General features: G+C 32.7%; 1 protein-coding gene across 3 annotated transcripts; it reads right to left on the bottom strand.

Annotated features, from left to right (window-relative positions):
- Nucleotides 1-15,929: 15,929 nt before the first annotated feature.
- On the bottom strand, nt 15,930-21,508 carry Ars2 (arsenic resistance protein 2). Of its 3 annotated transcripts, none has more exons than XR_005865334.2 (8): nt 20,992-21,492; nt 20,625-20,927; nt 20,342-20,552; nt 18,588-20,275; nt 18,377-18,532; nt 18,002-18,040; nt 16,566-16,713; nt 15,930-16,196 (listed from the first exon to the last, which is right to left on the bottom strand). XR_005865334.2 is itself a non-coding variant. In XM_040715960.2 (8 exons), the coding sequence occupies exons 1-7, from the start codon at nt 21,300-21,302 to the stop codon at nt 16,638-16,640; spliced, it is 2,784 nt and encodes a 927-aa protein (XP_040571894.1). In that variant the 5' UTR covers nt 21,303-21,492; the 3' UTR covers nt 15,930-16,196; nt 16,614-16,637. The 3 variants fall into 3 exon arrangements, 2 of the variants coding, with proteins under 2 accessions (XP_040571894.1, XP_040571893.1); XM_040715960.2 differs by having other exon boundaries at nt 16,614-16,713; XM_040715959.2 differs by lacking the exon at nt 16,566-16,713 and having other exon boundaries at nt 20,992-21,508.
- Nucleotides 21,509-26,203: the final 4,695 nt, after the last annotated feature.

The following is a 26,203-nucleotide window of genomic DNA, read 5'->3' as shown; positions in this document are numbered from 1 at the left end:
GTTGTTAATTAATGACAATGAGCAAATTTAATTTTAGTCACACTTTTCTAATGACTACGTGTGTTTAAAAAAAACGGCCACTATAACCTACTCCCTACCCCAAAAATTAATTTTTCAACCATGAATACGTTTTTTAAAATCAATTTTCAAAGTAATATATTAAAAAGATACTTGCAAATGGCAATATCATGAAAGTCCTTTAATACTTAAAGTAATAGTGATAATATTTTAAGTTAATAGAGTATAGTTTTAAGGTCAAAGGTCACAGAAAAAGTAAACTTCTTCTAATGTTTTATTTTAACGTGTGTACTAGGGTGTCTTATTTTTAGAGTGACCTGTTAATTCGATTTCCTGTTGTATTTTGATGAATAAGTAATGTTTGTAAAGTTTCAAAGAGCGTTTTATGTGGAGTATCAAAATCAAATGTACACATAGTTGGACAAGGTTATGAAGTAAAAGAAGAAATAAAAAATAAATTTCATAGAAAAATAATTAAATATTACTAAATATCATTTAACTTCCATGCAAATACTATAACGAATATTGTTTAATATTCGTAATGTATATTTTTGGATTAGTGTGTAAGTATATCTAAAATCCCTTCATAGATGGCATCCAGATTAATTATGATTAAAGGTGTACAATGGACATAGATATGCGGAAACTCCCTTCCATAGTACAATACAATAAATTGTGACCTATATAGTCGATATTTTTATTTTAAAAGAAGCCATATTTATCATTGGAAGTAAATCGTTCAATATTTACCATTTGATTTTGCCAATCCCTTGTTTGAAGAACTGTTTTAATCCTCATCATCACTTTCCTGATGTACTTCATCTTTCTTAATTATGCAATTGTACGAATAGTTTGGAAATTAAATGTAACTACAATTATCGTAAATCTTTGATATTAAAATAATATTACAACAAGTAATCGAACAAACTTAACTGATGTAATTCAAAATTAGCCACAACCACAAATAAAATAAAGAATTGCAATTCTAATCATAACTGAATAAAAACAATTATATGTTAAATAAATAAATTTCAAGAATATAAAAAAAAATTTAAAAGGAGCATCTGGATATCATTCCGTCAACCTAAGTGTTTCCAGAAAATACATGAACTCTTCTATATAGTGCTCGCTGGATGGATGTAACGAAGAGCGACGAAAAGCTTCCTTTAAGTTCCGGCGAAGAATCATAATTAAATTTCCATCGATCGGAGTAATCAGTAATGTATTTGTTTTTCTATGAAGTAACAGTAGCAATATCCTTATAATGGTATCCTTCGAACTTGTGAGTAAATCGCAGTCATTCGAACATTAAATCAATGAAACCGTTCCAATTTCATCCGTATCTTCTCTTTTATCTAATTTCCTTTCATTTTTCTTCTTTTTTTTTTTTTTTTTTTTTTGAAGGAGAAGAAATCATGATGAAATATTTGGATTTACAAGAAAAAAATCATAAGATTATACTTGATTTCTTTGAAAAGGAGAGGTTTTGTCAAAAGGTCCACAAAAAAATCTTCAACAACATCCCAAACAATAAGGAAAGCATTTAACTCGCTTATTTCAATTTTAAAGTGAGAGGTTGAGCATTACCTATAAGCTAGTTGCACAACTTTTAATTCAAAACATGTATTTACGATGAAGAAGACTCAGAGGAACACCAATTATCGAACACAGCCCAGTCTACATCAAGCAGATGATCGGGTATCCAAAGAGGACAGTCTACAACTTCTATAACCACTGGAAGGAGGAGGGGGTATATAAGAGAAAAGCCAACAAGTCCTGGAATGATAAAAAAATAAACCACTCCCATATTCCTTGTAGGCCTGAAACGGACTTTAAAGGCATCTTCTGGACTCCAATTAACGTTTTTGCCAAAAAGCGAAAAGTAAGCCGTGCAATAGTCTCCAGTCCCATAAACACTGACCTCAGGATGAAGTCATACCGCCTCTACAAAAGACATATTCTTACAGATTAAATGAAGGCCACCCGGGCTACCCATGGAAGAAAATTGCTGAAAAATTGGAAGTTCTGTGGTAACTGTATCTTGTATTAGGATGAGAAAAAATGGACTGTCGACAGATCCTGCAACGTTCTGAACAACAGATGGTTGTCCACAGAGAAAGCTAATGTCCCCCAAGTCTTTAAAAATAAGTTTCCAGCCGGCATCGTGACCCTTGAATTCATCGAGAGCAACGGCAGTGTCATGATCTCCATCTTCTTTGAGCCAAAATAGAGGGTTGGTATCGACAGGTACTGTGAACTCCTGTCTCACCAAGTGATACCTTGGATGAAGACTGAGGCCAATCGTGCAGGGTTCCTGTTTCAACAAGACTCAACCCCTCTACTAAAGCCCGCAAGACCCAAAACTTGTTGAAAGAAGAGAAGGTACCATTTTGGGACACCCATACCTAGCCCTTTAGCTCCTCCGATATGAATTATATGGATTACTTATTTTAGGGGAGTTAGAAAAGAAGGATTCTGCCAATTCACACAACAGCATCAACTCCTTGAAGGCCTCCATCATCAAGTACTGGGACAAAGTCTTCCCCGTGGGCGTGGTGAAGGACATCCAATTCTTTGTTCCTCGTATAGAGCGAATGATTGGCGAAGATGGCGGACATATTGAATGATTTTTTTTTCTTTTGTATTATTAGAACTTGTAAATAAAATTTCAAACCTTTACTTGATTCCCTTTTTGATCAGGATATAATTAAATGTGGTCAGGATTTACCTGAACGACCATGTACTGATAAACACTGTGATTTGCTACTATTAAATATTTATCGATATCACTTGTGTATTGTTAATAAAATAATTTCGGAACATTTGATGTTAAATATTTGCAATGAAACCTGTATGATAGGTATTGTCAATAAGGATGATAAAGCGGCAAGGGTTGATGATGTTGATTCCTACTAAGTATGATAGCAATAACATTACTAAAAAAAGAAGGCGTAAGAAGAGGAACATTGAGGGGCGTCTCTTTGATGATGAAAAACGTGTGGATCTATCTCTTTCACACCTCCTGCAGCTCCATCAAAAAAAATATATTTTGGACATTTGTTTTAAATCAATCAGTCATGTTTTTATAACCACGTAAAAATATCTTTTCTAAGGAGAATTAATTCACATAATCAACACACATGTTACATGCATTTCTATAGCTATATATATATATATCTATGTATTTCATCCACCAACCTGATTTAAATTTTTTTAACAAGAAATATAAATAAATAATTTTAAACATCTGTTAAGAATTTAAGAAGAATAAAAAAGAGGGAGAGAAAAAGGAGAAGAAAGAAAAAGAAATACATAACATAAGATATTAGTAAATCCAGATACCACCATTCAAAAAGCTTGAAGGAGAAGAAAACATGTCAAAAAAACTCCAAATACTTGAATACATCAATCGATGTAGGAGTTCATCTATGTATCTAATTGTTAGGATATATCATTACATTTTTTTTCGGCTCTTGTTTTATAATTGTAGTATATTATGTACCTATTTGGAAGAAATCTACCTTCTTGAGTCGTTTTTAGTAGTATTGAATTTAGAATAAATGGTTGATAAATTGTATTTTATTTTTCGTCCAAATATATTGTAACTAAAATGGACACTCGGTAAAGCGCAAATCTACGCGCATAAATATTTTTCCATAAAAATTAACATTAATTTGGGCTAGGTATTTATCTCATTTTGTTCAAAAATCATGGTTGGTTATGATTTCTTAACATTTTGTGACCTATGAACTTGACATCTCATAGTTTAATTTGTGAGATGTATCACAATTTTTCAAACCTTATGGTCGATTTTGCGTTTTAACTTTTTGTGTGACCTTGACATCTCAAAATCTAATCACTTCTTACTCTTAACATAATATGCATCCTTAGTACAAAGTTTCACCAAAATCGATTTGTAACTTTTTCCGTAATCCTACTTTTTAATAGAACACGTTTTGGATGACCTTGCCCCTGACATCTCAAATGTTACGTCCTCTTACTATTAACATATCACAACTATCCATTTTACTATTTGTAGGCCACTAGATCAGAAATTTTGGATTATGTAGGTAATTTTCATGTTCAACGAGGTAAAAACAATCCGGAACACACCTTCTTAATCTAAGGAAGGGTAAAAGTTTATTTACTGATTTTATTCAATATTTTTTTAGAATTGTAAACAGCTGAACAAAAGCTAATCCTGATTTGGTCAATCAAGGTTTAAAACACTGATAAGGGGAAAAGAAGCCAAAAAATCGAAAGATACGTAGAGTCAATTTTTGTATAGGGAGAAAACACCTTGTTATTTTCGTTACTTCGTTCCAATTTTTGGAGTATTCCTCATTTAATAATAGGGAATTTTCTCAGCTTCAGAATAATAGCACTACCCCTGAGGATGTCAAACTCTACTCCTACAATATAATATCAATGTTTTGCTAAGAAATCAAGGAAGAAGCAGACAAACTCATGAATGAACTTTTTGTGTTGTAAAACTCTACGTATTTTGGGCACGGAAAGGTGTAAAATACCCATACACAAAACTGATTTAATTCCATGTATAAATTGGACATAATTTACAATTACTTTGTGAATACTATAATTTTGTATATTATATTATTTTGTTGTACTTTCAAAACTACAACAAAATTTAGTTGCTCAGTGGACACATGCGATCGAGGGAAATTATTATTTTGAACTCAATGTGCGTAGGTTCGATTCACATTAGTACATAAAAAAGAAAATATATATTTTTTATATGGAATTTAATGGCCATTCTTAGGCCAGATGGAATAATTGTAATAATTTTGGATACTTATACTTAATCCATGCAACACCATCGAACCAATTAAAGGAACATTTAAACAATATATTTTCAGAGGTTTTTCCAGAAATTTATTGATTCTTAATTTATCTTTTTATCTTGTCAATAAAATGAATGTCAGAAAATAATTATAATTATCTGAAGAAAACTTTGATTCAAGAAAATAAGTAGGATCATTAAGAGGTAAAATAAATATAAAGTTGTAAAAGAACTGGCTTTAATTTCAAAAACTCAAAGCGATCCAGACAATAATTCTGGCCAAATTAAGTGGCCAAAATTACCTCCCCCCTACCCCGAAAATTTCATTTTCTCAAGTGATACATACGAATATAATCCTTATTTTTCATTTTGAAAAAAAAAAATTGCAGCCTGACGAAATACTTCTGATACTCAACCCATCAGAACCACTGTACTTTCCTCCTATTATCAACATCAACAAATGTTTGAATTAGTACTTAAAATGAAGAAACTTTATCTTGATTTGAATAAAATAAATCTTTGAGATATTCTAGATATTTCAAAGGCAGCCTTTCAATTAATTCAAACCTAATTGTATAAGTAATTACTCTTCTCATACTAACCGAATGATTCCCTAGACAGAGGTCTTTGGATTTGAAGATTTTGATTTGATCAAAAAAAAATCTATTAAATGATTTCTTAGACAAGGTAATGAGAGGAACAATAAAACAATTTCAAAGGTCGATGATGGTGGTTGTCATACATATATTCTGCTATATCTGTGGATGCTTCACTTTATCACCTCAAAGACGGAACATAACTCACTTCGTTAAGACTGTGTACCTTGCTTATTTTAAAGTACCGCTTGGAGACCAAAACAAAAAATGAGCACCTCACATAGTGTACACGACTTGTCTCGAAACTCTGAGATCTTGGGCGCAAGAAAAAAATGTTAAGCTCAAATTTGGTGTGCCAATGATTTGGAGAGAACCAACAAACCACCTAGATGATTGCTACTTCTGCCTTGTAACTGTTAAAGGATTCAATAAAAAGAGCAAGCGATCCATGACATACCCTAGCATCTCCTCTGCAATACGGTCAGTTCCTCATTCGGACGAAATAACTATACCTGTTTTCACCAAGTTAGCAGATATTGATGATGAAGCACATATTTCAGTCGATGATGATGATGAAGAAGATACAGATGCAAATTACACACCATTGGGTTCATTGTTTGGTCAACCTTTTCTGTATAGTCAACCTGAATTCAATGACCTCATTCGAGATTTGAATTTACCTAAACAATCTGCTGAGTTGTTGGTTTCCAGACTACAAGAGCAAAACATGCTTGCTCAGGGCACAATTGTCACATTTTACCGTAACAGAGATGCAGAACTGAGGAAGTTCTTTGATTCCGACAATCACTTTGTATACTGCAGTGACATTGAAGGGCTTCTTGTGGCTATGGGATTATCCGCGTATCATTCAAGTGAGTAGAGACTCATTATTGATGGCTCAAAAAGAAGTTTAAAGTGTGTTTTACTTCACAATGGTAACGTATATGGATGTATCCCTATTGGACACTCAGTCTCCATGAAGGAGGAGTATGGAAACATCAAAATAGTACTTGAACGATTGCAATGCCTCGATCACCAGTGGTTAATCTGTGTGGATTTAAAAATGGTGAACTTCCTTTTGGATCAACAAGGAGGTTACACAAAATACCCTTGTTTCATTTGCTACTGGGACAGTAAAGCTGACAAGGATCACTGGGTTAGAACGGAATGGCCATCAAGGCATACGTTGGAGAGAAGAATGTCATTAATGAACCCCTAGTTGATCGAAAAAATATCATCCTTCCACTATTGCACATCAAACTCGGTATTATGAAGCAGTTTGTAAAAGCTCTTAATCACAATGGTGATTGTTTTCAATACATTTGTTCAACCTTTCTGAGTCTTAGTGATGCGAAGAAAAAGGCAGGGATATTCGACGGACCCCAGATCAGAATATTACTCAGGGACATACATTTCATTGAGAGGATGCCCGCTGTCGAATCTCGAGAGTGGACTGCATTTACTAATGTGGTGCAAGGTTTTCTTGGGAACAAGAAAACAACAATTACCAAGAGATTGTGGATGAACTTCTCCTTAGTCTACGAGAGCTCGGGTGGAGAATGAGCATCAAACTGCACTACTTACACGGTCACCTGGACACGTTTCCAGACAACCTTGGAGATGTTAGCGACGAACAAGGTGAGAGGTTCCACCAAGACATTAAAGTCATGGGAGACAGATATCAAGGTCGTTGGGACTCGCATATGTTGACTGATTACTGCTGGAGTTTGATGAGGGATCATTCAGATGCTCTACATAAGAGGGTGTCATCGAAAAGGAAGTTTACCCCAAAAATAAACTAATATGTTTGTCTACAAACAAAAATACACTGTTCCTGCATCTACTAGTTTGATATAACATTCTACATTTGTAATAATATTGAATTTTGTCAAATATGTGTTAGTACTTTCATGTTTTGTATTTTTTTAGTTTTGTAAGTTTAAACAAAATTAGATTTTTGTGTCTTGTATTGAAAAATAAAATAAAACCTTTTCATCAACCTATAGTTCAAAACCCTCATGTGATAACCAACAGCTAGTGACACATTGAAATCAGCAGCCAATATGCAAAAAACAAAAATAATATATTATTTTTCTCTCGTAAATTAAGGATTTTTGGTATGTGTTGTTGTATTTTTTCATCCCCCCGTTATTCAAAAACTTGATGTGATAGGCAAAGACTAATGACAGATTTGGAATCTCAGTCAAAATGGAGTTAGATTCACTTTAAAAACCCCATGCAAGAAAAATTGTGTTGGCCAGTGTAATTAATCTGGATGAAATCTGGGAAATGAATTTGTATATTGCTACATCAATTCATCAACTAGACATTACGAATATTAAAAATACTCGTTATGTTATTTGCATGGAAGTTTGATAGCCTTCAGTAATATTGAATTATTTTTTATTTCTTCTCTTTCTTCATAAACAGTTTCCCTATCTATCCGTTGTCCAACTATGTGTACATTTATTTTTGGCACTCCACATAACAGTAATTTATATTACTTTAACCACTTACAATCAAATTTAGGACTGAGCTGTTATCTGATTCGATTTGGAGCTCAGTACAGTGGTTCTGATCGTTTGAGTATCCGAAGCATTTCGTTGGCTTACAATTTTTTTTTCTTCAAAATATTAAATAAAATTATATTCTTATGTATCAGTTGAGAAGAGGAACTTAAATGAAACTTTTGAAATTCAACAACAAAACTTTAAAATTCAAACTTCTGAATCCCTTTATAAGAAGAGAATGTCGTTCAAAAAAGTCATTTGCAAATGACAATAGAGGTCAAAAAGCGCACTTTGAAGACTGAAACTTTACAAACATAACTTTTTCATTTAAATACAACAGAAGATCGAATAAATAGATCACCCTAAAAATAGGACAGTCTAGTACACACGTCAAAATAAAAATTTAGAAAAAATTGAACGTTTTGTGACATTTGACCTTTTTTATAACTGTAAAACTATACTTATAAACTTAAAAATGTTATATAAATATTTCTGTAAGCAAAAGAAGGCTTTAATGATCACAACATTCACGAGTTTTTTCTTATTACTTTGAAAAAAGATTTAATTTTTTTTTTCTTGAGTGTTTAAAGATGCTCTTGCATCCGAAAAGTTAGGGTTAAAATTTATTTTTCTCATTTTCATAAATTAATCACCCCCTCCCCCGCCTAATATTAATGAAATCTAGAAGACGTTTTCTATGTCTCATTCTGCGTGCGCTATGTAAATTGTACAGTTCACATAATATGTATGTAATAAGTTAACAAAAATAAATAATTAAAAAAATTCAAATTTCATAAAAACATACATATTGCTGTATAATGTGCTAAAGTACTCCTTGGCTCATCACGTCCGATGTCCTAGTTTTTCTCATGCTTTTATCATTATTCTTTTATTTTTAAGAGAGAAGTATAGAGTAACTAGGTCTGAGTGTGCTAATGAAAAATGGAGAGTAAGACTGAGGATCTGTTAAGAAGTTAACTTTTATATTATTGAAGCAAAGTGCATTTGTTTGTCGATGCCTAATAACTCCGAGCAATGTCGTGTACTAGCGCTAGTTGTTAATCATTTGAAGAATACAAATATATTCCAGAATCATTTTATTGATCTTTATTTTCTTCCTTGATCTGATCCATTTCATGGATATACGTTTATGCCTTACTGAAGGAACTAAATTAGTCAAGTAGACAGTAAGTTTAACAAGTATGTACAACTATGTCCTACCAATATTCAAATAAGAACACGCTACCAAAAAGTATTATTGACAATTAAAATAATATTATAAATATATATTTATCAGACATTTTTAATAAAGATTTTTTTGTCGTATTTTATCGATATGCGCTTTGATACGCCTACTATGTACATTGTACATGCTTTTAAAGCATTGATACTTGATAATAATAACTAAATCGATATATATTAAATATGTAAGTAAAGAAATAAGAATTAGATTTGCCCCCTTCTTTAGGAGTCGTATGTGTTCAACAGAAGTTCCTTTTAGTTTAGCTCAATGGGGGTTTGAAAGGATTTGCATCCCTACACATATTTTTATAAGGCCTCGAAGTGAAAACTATTATAAGTATTTAAAATTCATGCCTACTCAATGTGTCTACTTTAAAAAATAAATATACATATATAGAGTTGTAAATATCTCTATAATTATTAACAAATAGTAAAAATGAAACAATAGGTTAATTACTTCCTCAGATTTTTATAAAAATACCTAAGTCATACCCATACTAATGATGTGTCAAAGAAGCAGCTCTTCTTATCAATAACGAACTAATTATGAATAAATAAACAAATGTCTAATAATAGGAGAGGGGGTTTATGACCAATTGAGAGGCAAGGCAGTTAATAAGCCGATAAACGAATACTACCTTTTTTTGGCAAATTCATGCATGGTATGGAAAAAGGGGGAAGGAATATTTCCGACGCAAGTCATAGAGTAATACTGGAAGAGTAGAGGATTATTAGGATGTATTCCTCGAATGACCCATTATTCGTTTGTCATCTAGGCCAAATCAAATACAATACATACACATCAAATAAACATTTCAAAGGCCGTATTTTTAGATGATACATTGGCAATTGGGATTTTAGGGGGACCATTTGTGTCATTTGCCCCTTCACACACTTGATTATAAAAAGTAGGATTAAAAAAACAAGGATTCGTTATAATTTTCTTTTAAAAAAAAGATTTGAGATTTATTTTCTAAAACAAACAAATTTGAAAATTAAATGCTAATTTAAAAAAGAAAGGAGCCAGCAGAGTTATCTTTTCTGTAGGGCCCTGTCACAATAAAACAGGATTTATACATAGGTCTACTCATTGAAATTGGTATCAAAGTATGTACATTAGGGGGTATCACGGGAGCCCAAAATTGAGCTATCACGCATTCTGACCCCTCAAAAGTTGCGAATGGTAAATAGAAATCCGTTTTACTATCTGTTTAAAATTCAAAAAAGAATAAGAAAGTTTATTCTTGTTAATTTAAATGTTTAGTTACAAATCATGAAAGTTACAATTGTCCACCCCTATATATTTTATACGAATAAAAATTAAAACAATTTCATGTTAGAGTACCTTTAATAATTACTATATGCTCCTCTATTTCTTTGCAAAATATATTTTTTGGTAGGAAGCTGCCATCACTTCTCTCTTGATGTTCAACACTTTTAATCATTTTGGTAGATCGATCTTGCTATCAAAACCAATGCATTTGATTTTCATTGATTCTTCTTTTGAAGATTTTGCATGAATTTTCCTGTACTTCTGTCTTTCCCTTTTAAATTTTTGCCTATCTAGTATATTTAAAGGTGTAATTAATTCTATATATTCTAAAAGAGAATTACATATAGCAGCTACTGCTGTATCTGACAACCGAAATTCTTTGCATAATTATTGTAAGATTAAGGTAACTCCACTTATTGTGGTCAGATTTTTTTAATTGCCTCACAGATTCTTCTTCAAAGTCCAAGTTCTCATCAGCATTTTCAGGCATAGGGAAATCTTCCACATCTGAAAAATTTGTTAAGGGCTGATTATAAGAATTTTGGTCCATTAGCCGTTTCTCTTCGATATTTTCACGCTCAATTTGACATTCTCTCCTGCTGGCAGTATCCAAATTCTTTCAGGTAGTAACACAGTCAATAGGTCCTAACACCCCTACCCTATTTTTTTAATCAATTTATGCCTGCCACTCTTGAAGGAGGATCTTCCTTTGAAATTTGCATTTATTTCTGGAATTTGATTGGCATGGGATTGACATGAAGCTATATCAAACATTTCCTCCTCATATTCATTAACGAACTTTTTGATCAAAGGATTATCAGTTTTCAACCCATTTTTAGAAATTCTATCAACTTTTTCGTCTATTTTCTTAATTTTACCAGCAACAAAGTATTTTTTCATTGCAGGAATGCTGAAATTGTTCCCATATTGACAAAACTAAATCAGCAGTTGTTAAATAAGCCTCTCTTTTAAATCATTTACCAGTACAAGTTTGATTTAAGTCTTACTTTACAATAAAAAGGGATTTATAGATATCCATTATATGGGAGCCTTGATAGATTTAGATCACTGGGCTGACCAAAAAGGAAATGCAGAGTTAAACTTCTTGTAACCATTGTTGTTTCTGTTTGAATACTACCTTGTGAAAAATTAATTGCATTCCATTAATAATTAAGTACTCTTGAACAATGGTTCAATTGCAAGTTTTTGTATAAAAGAAACATCCTAACAAGTCTATTTTTCAAAATACAAAGAGGTAATAATAATGTTAAATTTTGATTTCTTTGTTCCAAATGTACAAAGCAAATTTACTTTACAAAAATTTAGCATTTATGCTATCCATTTTGTTATATACTAACTTATATAGAATTTTTTTAAAAAAGATATTGACAGAATTTTCTCCTTTTCATAAGTAATTTTTATCTTTACTTCATACATAAACCTTTCCAGACAAAAAGGGGAAAATAAATTTTTTCTCCGGGATTTTTTTAGTAAAACTGATTTATATTTACCATTTGCATCTTTTGAGGGGTTACAATGCCTGATAGATCAATTTTGGGATCACATGATAACCCCTAATGTACATACATATATGTTGTTTTATAAAGATCAGGCTTAAAATAACTTAATATGAAATTTGTTCCTATGAATTTGAAAAAAAAATTGTGTTATAAACTTCAAATAACATACCACATATACGTATGAAAAAATTTATCTAGATGAGAAGTCCATTTTTTATTTTTGTCAAAAAATTGCAAAATCAAAATTGGCGAATAAATTAAAAAAATTTTGTACTAACTTTACAAAAAAAAAGTAAAATCATTTATTGCCATTGTAAAGAGAAATACGAGCCTAACAATATCTTTTTTGTCCTTGTAAAAAAAAAAGGAGAATAATGTTTTTCAGAAAAATAACTGACGATAACTGGTTAATTTTTGCAAATATTCCAAAAATTATTTAATAAAATGTTATGGAAATTAAAAATACAACGTAATAAGGTAGAATTAAATTTTTTTGTCCAAAATGCATTTTTTGTGCCATTTCTTCTTAAAAATAAAAAATTGACATTTACGAAAAAAGTCAAAAAATGAAAAATTATTACAGTTATATCAGTTAAACGACAATTTAATATGTGTCATATTTATACACAAAAGATTCTCCAGACAAATTACTACAAACTTTATTTGATCTTCGAATCTAAGATTCCATCGAGAATCCATTTTTTTGTACCTGAAAATTACGAAACAATAATTTTCAGGGATTTATTTTCTTGTCCATAACTTTTTTGTTTTAGAAAATGTCTTTATTCGTATAGTTTCTTTTTAAGACGTCAGTCACTTTGTGATTTATACCTCAACTCCCTATCTAGTCTCCTTGAACTTAAAAAAACAACAATTTTTGTGTTTCGGGTATAGAATAATCCCCCTTTTATATGACCCCCCTGAAAATGGGAAACCGCGCCTTAGCCTGACCATGTTTGAAAGAAGTACCAATGCAAAATTTGAACCTCCTATGTCCAACAGTGTGGGCACCTATTAAGGACACACACAGACAGACACAAACTCTATTATATATTTATTTATTATGTCAATTTTTTTATATCACTGACATAAAATGTACATTGTATATTTTTGTCAACTCTCGATTTCCTAGTACTCTTGCCTCTAATTGGTGTTTTGAACAACGTTAATTGGCTGAAATCGAATTACCTCTCGTTAGCCTATGTACAATTCCCACTATTATTTTAAGAATAAGTTGTAAAAATTCATTTTCACAATGAAACTATTAGAAATATATCTTATTGAAAAATCTAATTAATGAAAATATTTAAACTATGGTTAATACTATTAGGTATTGGATATCTTAACACATCTCAGAATATTGCATACAAAGACTATAATCAACCGAAATATGTATATGAAATATTGGACTGCATGTATATACGATATTGAGAATTTCTCAATTTTTGTTAAAGATTGTTTTAGGGTTAATTCACAACATATGTGCACTGTACACAAAATTATGCAATTAGTGCACGTTTTTCCTTAATCAATGTTACCATTGCAACCAATGTTGTATGTTACCAAAAGCATTTTTTTCGAAAGCAGTCAGTGAGAAATCCTACTAACAGTTCATCTGGAACTTGTTCCTCAAACGACGGTTATTAAAAGAAACCTTTCGAAACAAGAAGTAGAACCTTCAACTGGCTATTCGCATGCCCGTACCGTACCCTCCCATAGATTTTTCCTTTTCTTTTTTTTAACATCCGAAAAAAAAAAGTTTAAACGAAAAAATATTAACAGTTTGCGTTAGTCTCCTTCTATAAGCCGGCCTGTAGTCATCAACTCATTAATTATTACTTTATTTGACAGAAACAAACAACATGAGTCGTAAAGAGTTAAAGTTTCAAAGTGCTTTTGACAAGGATTTATCTAAATTAAAACAGTTGATTCCAGGAATGAACACTTCAGGAAAAGACGTTTCACACGTAAGATTTACTTTTTTTCCAATATATGATATTGTTATATGCCGCACTAAAAAGGATTATAACGCTTGATTTCCATTCATAATTATAGGTGGAGGTGATAGAAGAGGCGAATCGATACATTGAAAAGCTTCACTCCCATTTGGTATGCCAAATCCGTACTCACGGATTTCCTGATAAACTCAAGTCACATGCAGGAAGATCCACCGCCAATGACTCTAATGATGATATATCGAGGGCCATTAAAAGCTTCGCAAGGAAGAACCCCTAATGAAGAAGAGTTCATCTTCTTAGAGAGAGCAGAATATTATAATGTTTAACTCCTTGCATTCTTCCTTCTTAACTAATTCTCAAATTCATTCTTAAATATTTATATGTACATACATTCTTTTTATTGTATTATGTATATTCAAAACGGAACCATTTTGCAGTATCCCTCTCTGAATAATAATATTGATCTCTTTACAAACAAAAATTTAATAAAATAGACAAACCATATTTTATATATTATTCATGGTAAAACAACTTCTACCTTAGTAGCTACACTTGCCTCTGAATTGAAGATAAATTAGGAGGGAATTTAGTTACATAAATGATTACTAGATGTACACAAAAATGAAATAAAATAAAAAACGTTGAAGTTGGATCAGCAAGTGCGCAGCTAGGTAGAGCTGAAATGATTCAATATCAGATATCATGCAAATCCTACTTCTTAATATGTAAAAGACAGAATATTACCGGTACTGTATCCCAATAGAAAGAACACCCCATCTACATTTTGAAACACTCCCCATATGTATATAGTATTATATGATGCAATACTTAAATGACGCATCACTCCCTGTACCTACTAATAATAATACGTATTACTTATCCGTGTGCGCCAAATCAAGTGTCCATAATGCCGGTACCTTAGTACTTCTAATTAATAAGTTCTGATACCAAAGAAGACTGAGGGGGTCCACATGGGAGAATTTAGACAAAGTTAATCAACATATGTAATATCATCCTGAATGTATTATAGTTAAGACTTTTCACACCTACACCTCGTATGTATGAATGAATTTTAACTATGTGGAGCAATGCTACTCCAACCGCTACATCCCAGAGCGCATTCATGAGATGAGCCAAACCTTCATCATAAAATTTTACTTTATTTTTGATTATTTGCGGCACACTTGCCTAATTTCTGTAACCCACAATTTGAGAAACACTGATGTTGAGGATAGTAAATTATCCCTAATATACTTCCAGATATGCATCTATAATTCTAGCATTTATAATTGCTGCAATGATGTGTCAACTCAAGAAGGAGTCCAATCTGTTTTCTATCTCAGATGGTCTGAAGTTATCTATTTGTATTAGACTGAAGACTTATCATGACACCTCCATACGCACACTTTCATGAATACAGACAACCAGATTGTACATACATTGAATAGTCTCGCGACAGATTTGTATGTGGGATTTTCTTCTCCTTACTACTACTACGCGTATCAGAGCCCTCACTAACAATCGACCTGCGTGGGAATAGATAAAAAACTTTCCCCCCTTTTAGTAAAATAAAAGAGGCACTGTATGGTGACAATGAGGGACTTAGGAGAGAATCCATGGCTCTTAGAGGGAAATTAAAACTTGAGAGACATGGAATTGTATCCAAACTAATGATTAATGACTTGCTCTTTGCCTTGGAATACCTGGGGCATGAAAAAGGGGATGTGAATAATCCACGTGTTCGAGAATATTATATGTATTATTTTGAGAGAGGACGAGAATAAACGCTTTACATAAAAACTTACATGTGTAGGTGAAGTCTTATGTATTATGTTATGTATATAAAATGAAAATGCTAAAAATATTTCCGTTTACGGAAATTCTTGGACCAAAAGGAGGAGAGAAAACTTTTCCTTATTTATTTCTCCCTGACCATAATGGTAACCAAATCCATAATACATACAATATATGTACGTCAATGTATGAACTATTAAGAAAGCAACAACCATAATGAGAGTAATAATTTATCAAATAATAAATTCATTTATTTCCTTTTAGCTCTAAAGGAACAAAGACAAAGAATAATAGTAGGAGACTGAGGTGAGAAAATTAGTGATATTACTAAGGTACTGAAAAAATAATAAGAAATACACTTAAAATAAATATAAATATTCTTTAGAATTAGAAATAATCCTCTTCTCGTGGAGCGTCCAAATCTCTGTATGTAATAATGGGTCTACCTCCGCTGGCTCCGCCCACGTGTCCGTAATTATCGTATCTATAAAATAGAAATTATAAAATAATGTTAACTAAATTCCCACTGTTCTACAAACCAGGTAAGTATATAATCTCAAGTCAGAGCATTCATTTAAAATAATAAGTGTGATGCAATCAGAAGCAGCAGCACTTTATCACATTAATATTATAATTTATCCGTTACGTAGGTATAAGAAGAAGTGAGATATCAGTACAATACAACCTTTCCATAATATTTAAAAAAATAAAATACCCAAAGAGCAATAGGTTATCAAAATGTGTCTCTGATGTCATCACCTCTTCTACTCATTAAGATTTATATTTTAATAATATTTTTTTAAAGAGACATATAAATGATTGAATACACAAGAACGAAGGATGTAGTACACACCTGGTTTGAGAGAATCAATAACTTATATATCATAAAAGTACAATGTACTGTTTTTTAGCCTGGAGGTTAAATTTAAAAGTATTCCGTATCATGATTGAAGTCCACATCGCTGTAATCAATTACACCGCGAGGATCAGTCTCATAATATCTGCGAAAAAGGATGCAGAAAATGTTTTGTTGCAATTAATATGTTTCTCAACTTTTATAATCTGATTCCCCTTCAATTTTTTACTAAAAGTACTAATAATAATGAACAAACAACTCATTTAAAACTTAAATCTAAATCAAAGTATAGCATACTAATTAAATTCATCATCGTAAATAAACAAAAAAAAAAAAAAAAAAATAGCTACTGATTTCATGACGTTTAAAAAGATTTGTCATCATCCTTATACAATATAGACACTACAATGTTTTGATAACATGTTTACATTAATGTACATATTATATCATACATATAGTGGAACAGAAAAGAATCCCATACCCCTAAGGTGAAAACGTATATTTATCATGTAAACAGACGGATTTTTTCAAAAGAATTCACAATTGGAGCAAACAGCAATACATTATTAAAATGGAAAATATCGATAAATATTAAGGAAAAATTTTCTTGCGAGATTTTTTTTTTTTTAAATTGAAAAAAAAGTATGTATAGTAAAACCCACATAAGCCAAATCTCAAGAGGACGACAAAAAATGTTGTTCACCTTAACCGAGCTCTACTATATATGTAAAAGTACTCTCAACAAAACAGTTTAAGTCTTGAGATGACGTATTCCTATTTATGTATCAATATACATAATAGTAATTTTATTTTAATTATTATTTTATTCTAATATTGATTTGATCCAACTAATATGGAATTATATTTGAATAAATCCATGTTTATACCGAAAATGCACTATTTTTTCATAGAGGTATAGGAACTTTTTTTCCACTAATATATAAATGTACATATATAATTTTGAATGAAAATTAATTATAAATGAAATGGACACATCAGAAGAAAATATGAAAAAATATAAACATTACTTTTAATAATATTTCCAAAAAACAATAACAATTATTGAAAATATATTTATTAAATTCATTCAGTGTAGTTGAAAATCACTTTTTTTTTTTTTTTTTTTTTTTTGCATTATTTAAGTGTATATTTAATTTTATTTGCACGAAATGAGCTGCTACATTTCTATTCAGTAAAATTAAAGATATCATTTCAAATTTTAAGTAGTGATTAAATGAAATCAAGAATATATTTGTCAAGAAAGTGTACATTAAACATAAAAAGGTTGAAATCATAGTAATAAAAGAATTTGAATTTAAGTAAATAACAGATTAATTTTTTTACTTATTTCGAGAAAAACAAACTTCTATCATCATTCATTAATATCATTTCAACAAAATATTCCTCTAGGAATAAAAAATAAATTTTCTCACCTAGCTGACCCAGGATGAACGCCAATTCTATCTCGAACTCTGAAAATAAATGAAGTTATTCAACATCCTTCCAACATATTCGAATTAAACTTGATTTCATAAAAATTATTTTAGACAAATACATATCACAATTAATAGATACAGTGAAATGAATCTACTAAAAGAATGACTTACTCAATTCCTCACAGAAACAATAATCATTTTGTATTCTTATGTAAGAATTTATATTAATGACCCATAACAAAATATTTAAATGATTTAATAATTACTGAATAGCAGTACATTTAAACAACTCTTTTAAAAAGTATAAATTACATCTATGTCATATTAAAATTTTACAAGCCATAAAATATGAAAATTAAAGTTAGGTGTTACCTTCCGCGCCCGTAATCTTGTCTAGGCCGTGGTCCACCACCGCCTCGGTACCCTCGATCAGACATTCCATAGCGTTCTCTACCATAAGGAGGATCACGACGGTCGTCATATACTGGGTAACTTGTGGCTTCACGAGGTTGCCCACTATAGTGATATCTGAAATTAATTATGTAATAATCAAAAAATTAAATCAAAGATAAGATGCACTTACGGATCTGGCTGATGATAGTTCGCCCGAGTACTATTCGAAGAGGAACTATGAGAGCCTCTGTTGTTCGGTTTATTAAAAGGATGTTCAGGAAGCATAGGTCGTTTGGGGTCTTTAAGATAGCTATTGTAGTATTTGACTTCTTTCTTAACTTCTTCTACCTTTTCGGAATGTTTGTTAAAAATGTGCTTCCTGACGAAATCAGGACCCTTGAATTTTTTTCCAGATAAGGGGCATAACCATTTGTCTTTACCAAGCTCCTGAGTATTTGCTTGAACAAACTTTTCAACCTCATCGTCTTCACTTTTCATTCCTAACTTGGCGGCTTCAGTCGCCTCCAAGTCGGTTTTTGGAACAAGAAAGGAGCCCATTTTCTTCTCAAAAACATTGCAATAGTCATCCATCTCAGCGGGAGTAACATTAGAGGTCGGAGGAATTCCCCTGGCATGCATTATACCACATCGATTTGGCATTTCGTCCTCATTCGGATATTCTGAATGATTATAATAATCAACTGAATGGACGATTCTGAGATAAAATAAAAGCCTGTCTAAAACTTTAACAAGCTCTTGATCTCTGACGATAGAATTGCCCTCTTCACCTTCTTCCCCATCCTCAAGATCATTATTTTTACCAAGTAACTCCTCTTCTTCAGCAGACGCCTCTTCTATCAAGTAATCGGTTATATTTTTCAAAAGGGGATTATTTGATGCAAGACCCAAATTATCATCGTCATTTTTGTTTTCAATAGTATCAGTTATAGGTTCGTATTCACCATTAGTGAAATTGTCTTTAGCAGTGGTCCAAAGACCCCATTTTTTGTCCAAGTTCGTTATTACTTTTGCAGCAATCCGAATGTCATTGCGAACTATCTTCTTGTCAACTGTTATACCATTTACTGTTCGAATGCGTCGAGAAAGGTCTCGATTGACAATAGGACCCAATTCACAGTCTCTAAGTCGAATATTATTCAAATTAAAGCATATTTCTTTAATTTTTACTCCTCTTTCGAAAGTTACCCAACCACGTCGAAACCAACGACGATCGGGCTGTGGATCTGCGATAGCAGCACGTAAGAAACCTGGATATCGCTTGCACATGGCCTCAACCTCTTGTTTGGTAATGGTAGGAGCGAGATTACGTAAAAATATTGAAGCTGTACGATGAAGAGCTCTAGGTTCGTCACCATCATCGTCCACTTTCTTCTCCCCTTCTTCTTCTTCCACTTTGGGGGTTTTTTCTTCTTCTTCTTCTTCTACTTCAGTTGGTTTTTCTGGGGGAACTTCTTCAACTTTCATTTCTTCTTCCGGAGTATCCTCTTTCTTTTTCTCTTCATCAGGTTTTTTAGACATTCCTGGAGGTAGTTCTTCCTCTTCTTCCTCAGACGAAGAAGACCCCGTACTTTCATCAAATTCTTTATTTCTTTTCCTTTTTCGTCCTTTTCTAGTTTCTTCACCATTCTCTTCATTATTTGTTTCTTCAGAATTATTCAAAAACTCTTCAGGTTTTTTTATCGAATCTGATGCTTCTTCATTGACATTTCCGTTTACATTATCATTTCCTATTTCATCTTGTGCTGTTGCTTTAGGATCCTTTTGTTCTTCTTCTTCTTCAGGTTTATCTCCTTCGATTGACTTTTCGTCGTCCTTATTCTTTTCTCCGTTTAGTTCTTCCTCAGTTTTATCCAAAATCTATAAGAAAAAGAAATAAATGAAGCGATTCCAACTCAACGTTTAACGCTTAACAAAAGTTATTACTTTGAGATCATTGTCAGTTCCTCCTTCCAATAGAATGACAACAGAATCTAAAAGATAAACCAATTGATCACACTGGTCTCCGTCAAGACTTTTTCCCTCAAATTTCTTTTCGTCGTAGAGCTTGTTGAACACTTCTATTCTTTTCATCAGATTTTTTCTTTGTTCATCTTTACGCTTTACGGATTCTTCGGGATGATACTTCAATTTGAACCTAAGACATATTGAGATGAGATGAATATAAGATGACAAGTGTATCCATTTAATTTTATTCAAGCTCTCTTACCATTCCTCATCTTTGTGATGGACAAAGAATTCGTTGAGCTGTTGTCTCCGAAACTCTAATTTGTACTCAGCAAATTTCTTAACTGCATCATCATCCGATATGGAGTCATCCTGTGTAGCTAAGAAGCTCTTAAAGCTCATCATGGGAGGTTGTACAACATCATTCTCACTCGAGGCTTGATGGGTGGATGAGGGACGTCCTCCTCCTCCTCCGACATAGTTCCGTGAGGCCGGGCCGCTACGAACGTAATGCACATCCTCCCTTTCATGCGAATCATAGTATGCTCCTCCGCCTCGATCCTCCCTGAAAGAAAAGCTGAGTTACAACAAGTCCTTGAGGCTCAGGACTCTTCAACCTCCTTTCTTACCAATCTGTTCGCATCCTTTTGGCATGAGGTGGACTCCCTCCCTCATAGCGTCCACCACCTCCTCCTCCTCCTCCTCCTCCTCCTCCTCCACCTCGAGTAGGTGAGTAGCGTCGATAGTCTGTATAGGGTCGCCGTCGATCCCAAGAGCCACTGCTTCCTCCGCCTCCTCGAGCCCAATCTCCACCTCCACCAGCACTTCTTCTCAGATTCGCAGGAGGACTGCTCCTATCACTACCCTCATACCCACGGCGCTCTGTCCGGAACTTGTCTCGACTTCTTTTGTAGTCTACATCGTCATCGGAATCTCCCATCACGGCTCACTCCCAAAGAAATTCTAAACAATCTCTTCCGATCAAAGACTAGGGACCAGAAAATGGCGTCTCTTCCTCTTTTTCTACACTCTTCTTCTCTCACTCAGATCAACCTTCTACTTCTCTCACTCTCTCTTTCTCTCTTCTCCTCCCTTTCCCTCACTCTCTTTCCTCAATCTTTTCTTCTTTTTACCCGGCTTTGAATTGAAATAAAAGGTGAAAAGCATTCAAAAGACGCAAAGAAATAAATAGGATCGAGTATGTTGAGCATCACTAGCGACATCTACAAACTCATCTCATAAAGCAATAACGCTTATAACAGACTTAACTGAGTTATTTCTTAAGTTATTAACTTAGTTGTACTTATTAGGTATTTTTTTACTTTGTTCTTCAAACTTTACGCCATCATTTAATCTCAAGTGAATTGAGCTCCCTGTCATATAAATCGTTACTATAGTTATGCTAGGTTATTTTAATTAAAGATTTATGTAGCTACGTAGATCATAAAATTGTTTGACTTTTCAATCTCAAACAATTGTTATATTATTAAGTATTATTAGATCGTAAATGAAATAAACATATGTTATCTCCAAGGGTTTTAAAATTATCCTATTTAGTTTCATTTTTAACGATTTCAGATTATATCTATCCTTTTTGAATTATATTCGTTAAAAAAATCTATGGTTTGTTGAACAGCTCTCAATGATTTTGTCCAAAGGTTTTCCAACTTATATCATTGACAAAAATAAATAACGTGTTCCTCGCATATGACAGGTTCAATAAGCCAATCAAAATGAATACATCTCCTTTAATACTAACAATATGCATTTATTAGATAACTACCATCTCATTAGTGATGATTTGGATCTTGTGTTTCTCAAAGCTATTATATTTTCGATTAATAATAATTAATAATTCAATAACTTCAAACACGTCAATAGACAATAACTACTCCACTAAAGTATCAAAGTTTTGATTATTTTACATGTATAACATTTTTATTTTTTTCAATTTTTTTATTATTATTTTCAATTATGTTTGAATTAAAAGCGTGTATTACTTTATGAAATCAGATGAAATATAAAAAAAAAAATTATATTACTTGGTCTTGTCCAATTTTACCGTCACTTCTTCATGGATCTCTATGTCGTGGCGACTCCTATCCATGAACTTACAAGGACAGGTGTCGAATTCTGCTGTTCTAATGAGACAAAGGTAAGCTTTAGTAACATTAACCAAACTGTTACTAATTCTCCTTGCCTTATGCAAAATAACTCCGCTTAACTGTACTGTTATCATTATGTTCATTCTTTTATATCATCTAGTCAGTCGAAGGTATACCTTGCTTCGGGGACAATAAAGATTCTTTTCTACAGGATTGCCGAGATAAATTCGGACAAGACTTTTTTTACAAGATTGAGATGTAAGCAATAAAACAACAATTATTTGTTTAACATTTATTTATTATTTTATTCAATGTGACTACCCTCAGCTCATGCATGCATTCTTCACATCTGCAGTCGAGATCCACGCCCACTCCTTCTTCATATTTGCATACAGACTGTCAAAACTGATATGATGCTTTGAGAAGACCTCCCTCTCCAACTTTCCATAGAAGAAGTTATCCAACAGATTGCAATCGGGAGAGTTGGAGGGCCTGTCTAGATTCGACTGATTAGCTGATAAAAAAGAACGAGCATAATGATAACAGTACAGTTAGGCGGGGTCATTGTGCATAAGACAAGGAGTATTAGTAACAGTTTCGTTAAAGTTACTAAAGCTTACCTTTGTCTCATTAGAACAGTAGAATTCGACACTTTTCCTTGTAAGTTCATGGAGAGGAGCCGCGACGACATAGAGATCCATGAAGAAGTGACGGTAAAATTGGACAATACCAAGTGACAACTTCACTTCAGTTGCAGAAATAGGCGTTGCATCAGCTCAGGATCCAGTGATCGACTGTTTTGAGATACCTTTAAGCCCAGGTATACAAGGTCCTTGTTTGCAAAAATATACTTGCTTTGCTTCAAAGGAGCTCCAGTAGATGGTATACGTTCATAAAAAGACTTGAGTGTGGCTAGATGTTCGTTTTTGAACTTAGACCTTTATATTGGGTTAACTATCTAACAATCTTTCTTGAGCCGTTTGAACGATAGCAAGCATAGAGGACAAGCCAGTGACAATAGGAGAATCCCAATCAAGGGATTCGACTCTTTCGAGTGTGCCACTCATAAATGTAAAAAAACTAAAATATATGTAGAAAAAAGCTAAAATATAGTCTGGCGGCGAATAATAAAATATCTATATAAATTATTTCTCTTCTAGCTCTTTATTTGACATTAACAGGAGCTGTTTCTCAAAGTTGCTGTCTCTCAGCCTCTGCTTAGTCCTCATCAGGATCTGTTTGGCCTTGGAGAACAAACGCTCGCTCCTGGCACTACTGGGAAGCACGATATTCTATCTTTGAAATACATTTTTTGCACTTCTGTTGGCCAAGATCATTTGCAGAACTTCAAAGTCATCAGCTAGGTATCTTTCTATTTCCTGCTTGGCAGTATCCATCTTTTTGGGACGTTTGGTGAAGAAATTACTACTCAGTATTTGCAGTGCCAAATTTTATCAATTGCGGCCGACATCAGTTCCCACGACATATTTAAGGATCGAGACCAAGTCAAGCCCGAGGTTATAAAGTTCGAAACAAAAATCAAGACCGAGTGTATTAGACTCATGACCAAGATTTTGATCGAGACGAGACCAAAACCATAAAAAGACAGTCTCGAGAGCAGTCTAAAGACTTAGACCGGTCTTAAGAACCACAGCACTATTACAAGATACAAATTCATTGGATCGCAATTTTTTCCTATTACCAATTACGATTCCGCGATCAGCGATATAATATCACCATATCACAATTGATCGCCGATCAGAAAAAACTTCGTTCAACAAGCCTGGAAATTTGTACACACAATTTAAATGTGTACTGATGAATGAGACCACAACTCGTTTTCGTCGAGGTTATCAATTATCATGCATAAAACCTACATAGTACAACCAATATAAAAAACCAAATTATAAGATATATTTTTATTATTATACTCGTATCTACCTATATTCGTAATTCTCATTAATTATTTTGCATCTTCATTATAGATCCTCTTCATATTCCGTAAATAATTATTAATTAATTATTGTATATAGTAAATACCAAATATAATTAAAGAAAAGAGTAAAGATTCATTACATCAAATATTCAGAACTGTATTTGAGTCCACCTTTTCATTGTTCAGGTCAAGTCCGAGTCTTCATGTTCTGGGTCTATGAGGGAGTAAGTCATGTATGGATCTGCCAGTAGTCTAGTCTAAGGCAAGATATCCTTTCCCACAAGTTATTCTTTAATCTTTTAAAATACTAATAGTAATTTACTTTTGGACTCCATTGATTATAAACATAAGTTCACAAATCCAACAGGAAATATATAGTTTCACCACCCACGTGGATATGCCCGAAAGGACGTGCAGCGTTCCTTGAGAGAGAGAGCGCAGCAACTTTCTCCAGGAGAGAGTAGTTAGAACCAGACATGTAGTATGTCATCAACATGCTACTGCATTTGCGACATGTTTTCCCAACAGCAGGGCAGAGAAAGCATCGAAGGACGTGGGATGTGCCACAAAACTTGCACTTTGCATTCTTCATCAGAGGTTTAGATGAAACAAAACAAGTTTTAGTATTCCTTAGTTTATTTCCTTTATCTCATAACTGCTCGCAAATACTTTAATGAAATGTTACGACAGCTATGCTACTCTCCTCTCCAGCATTATTCAAATTGTCAAGGAGAAGAGTAGCATTTTTACATACCGCCAGGACATATATTATGAATTATTAATAATAAAATATTATAATTTACTATTACGTACCCGTATTATATATTTTATTTCTAATTCTTATATTAATGCTTATAATAATTACAGAATCTAGTAAAACTTGTCGATAAACAACATAATAATTAGAAATAATATGTTCCTCTTTCAACTATAGAGAAGATACATACTAATACAAATTCGCTAATCCTCTTCCAAATTCATTTTTTTTAGATTTGTATTCATTATACATCCTCCAGTTTTTCATTTGTGAAGTAATTTGTTTTTTGAATTTTGTTGGAGCATTTTCGAATCAACGACCCATACATATAAAAAAATCAAATATTAACAAAAAAAAAAACTTGCCCTCCAGAGGCCAGGAATCTGGTCTGATCAGAATTAAACATAGCTATAGGTACGTAACTCCGAAATTTTGAACAACTTTTATTTTATGTCTAAGGGTTATAATTTTGGTAAGAATAGAAAAAGCGTGCGAGGAGGAAGGAATAAATACTTACGGCATCATTGTTTAAATAGTATACATCTTCTATCAAGAACGTTATCATTCCCGCCTATATTATTCAATATTAATATAATATTAGATGCTGATAGTCGATAGAGAACTGAATAAAATGCCTAAAATAACGTCGCCTTCTGTCTGGATTTCTGAAAATGGAGGCCCAGGAATTTGGAAATACTTACCGGCCTAGAAACAGATTGCTTGTCGGATTTGTCGATATAAATGTGATTTTAGTCCCCCGTCTAGAATTATACGCCACTCATTATCCTCATCTCATATCAAGACCATGTATATTCATCTAAAAAATCAAGTTAATGATGAATACATCAAGTCAGACTTTAACTCTGATCTGACAAATATGTTTATTGCATGTAGTATACCCTTATCCATTGCTAATCATCCGAAGTTCAAAAAATTTATGGAGAAATACACGGGTCGTTCCTTCCCGAGGAACCATCATTAAATTAATGGAGGATGTTGGTAACGATGTCATCTCCAAAATCAAAGAAAAAGTCGAAGAGAAT

Source organism: Lepeophtheirus salmonis, chromosome 6, assembly GCF_016086655.4.
Source record: "Lepeophtheirus salmonis chromosome 6, UVic_Lsal_1.4, whole genome shotgun sequence".
NCBI lineage: Eukaryota > Metazoa > Arthropoda > Copepoda > Siphonostomatoida > Caligidae > Lepeophtheirus > Lepeophtheirus salmonis.
This window is presented reverse-complemented; position numbering and strand designations above follow the sequence as displayed.

Excerpts from the sequence above, each read along its gene's own strand:
- Ars2 (XM_040715959.2), bottom strand. The coding sequence starts at position 21,302 with ATGGGAGATTCCGATGACGATGTAGACTACAAAAGAAGTCGAGACAAG. Across the intron at positions 20,553-20,624 it reads CATCACAAAGATGAGGAATG|GTTCAAATTGAAGTATCATC; the intron begins GTAAGAGAGCTT and ends AATATGTCTTAG. Across the intron at positions 16,197-18,001 it reads GTTCATCCTGGGTCAGCTAG|ATACGATAATTACGGACACG; the intron begins GTGAGAAAATTT and ends TCTATTTTATAG.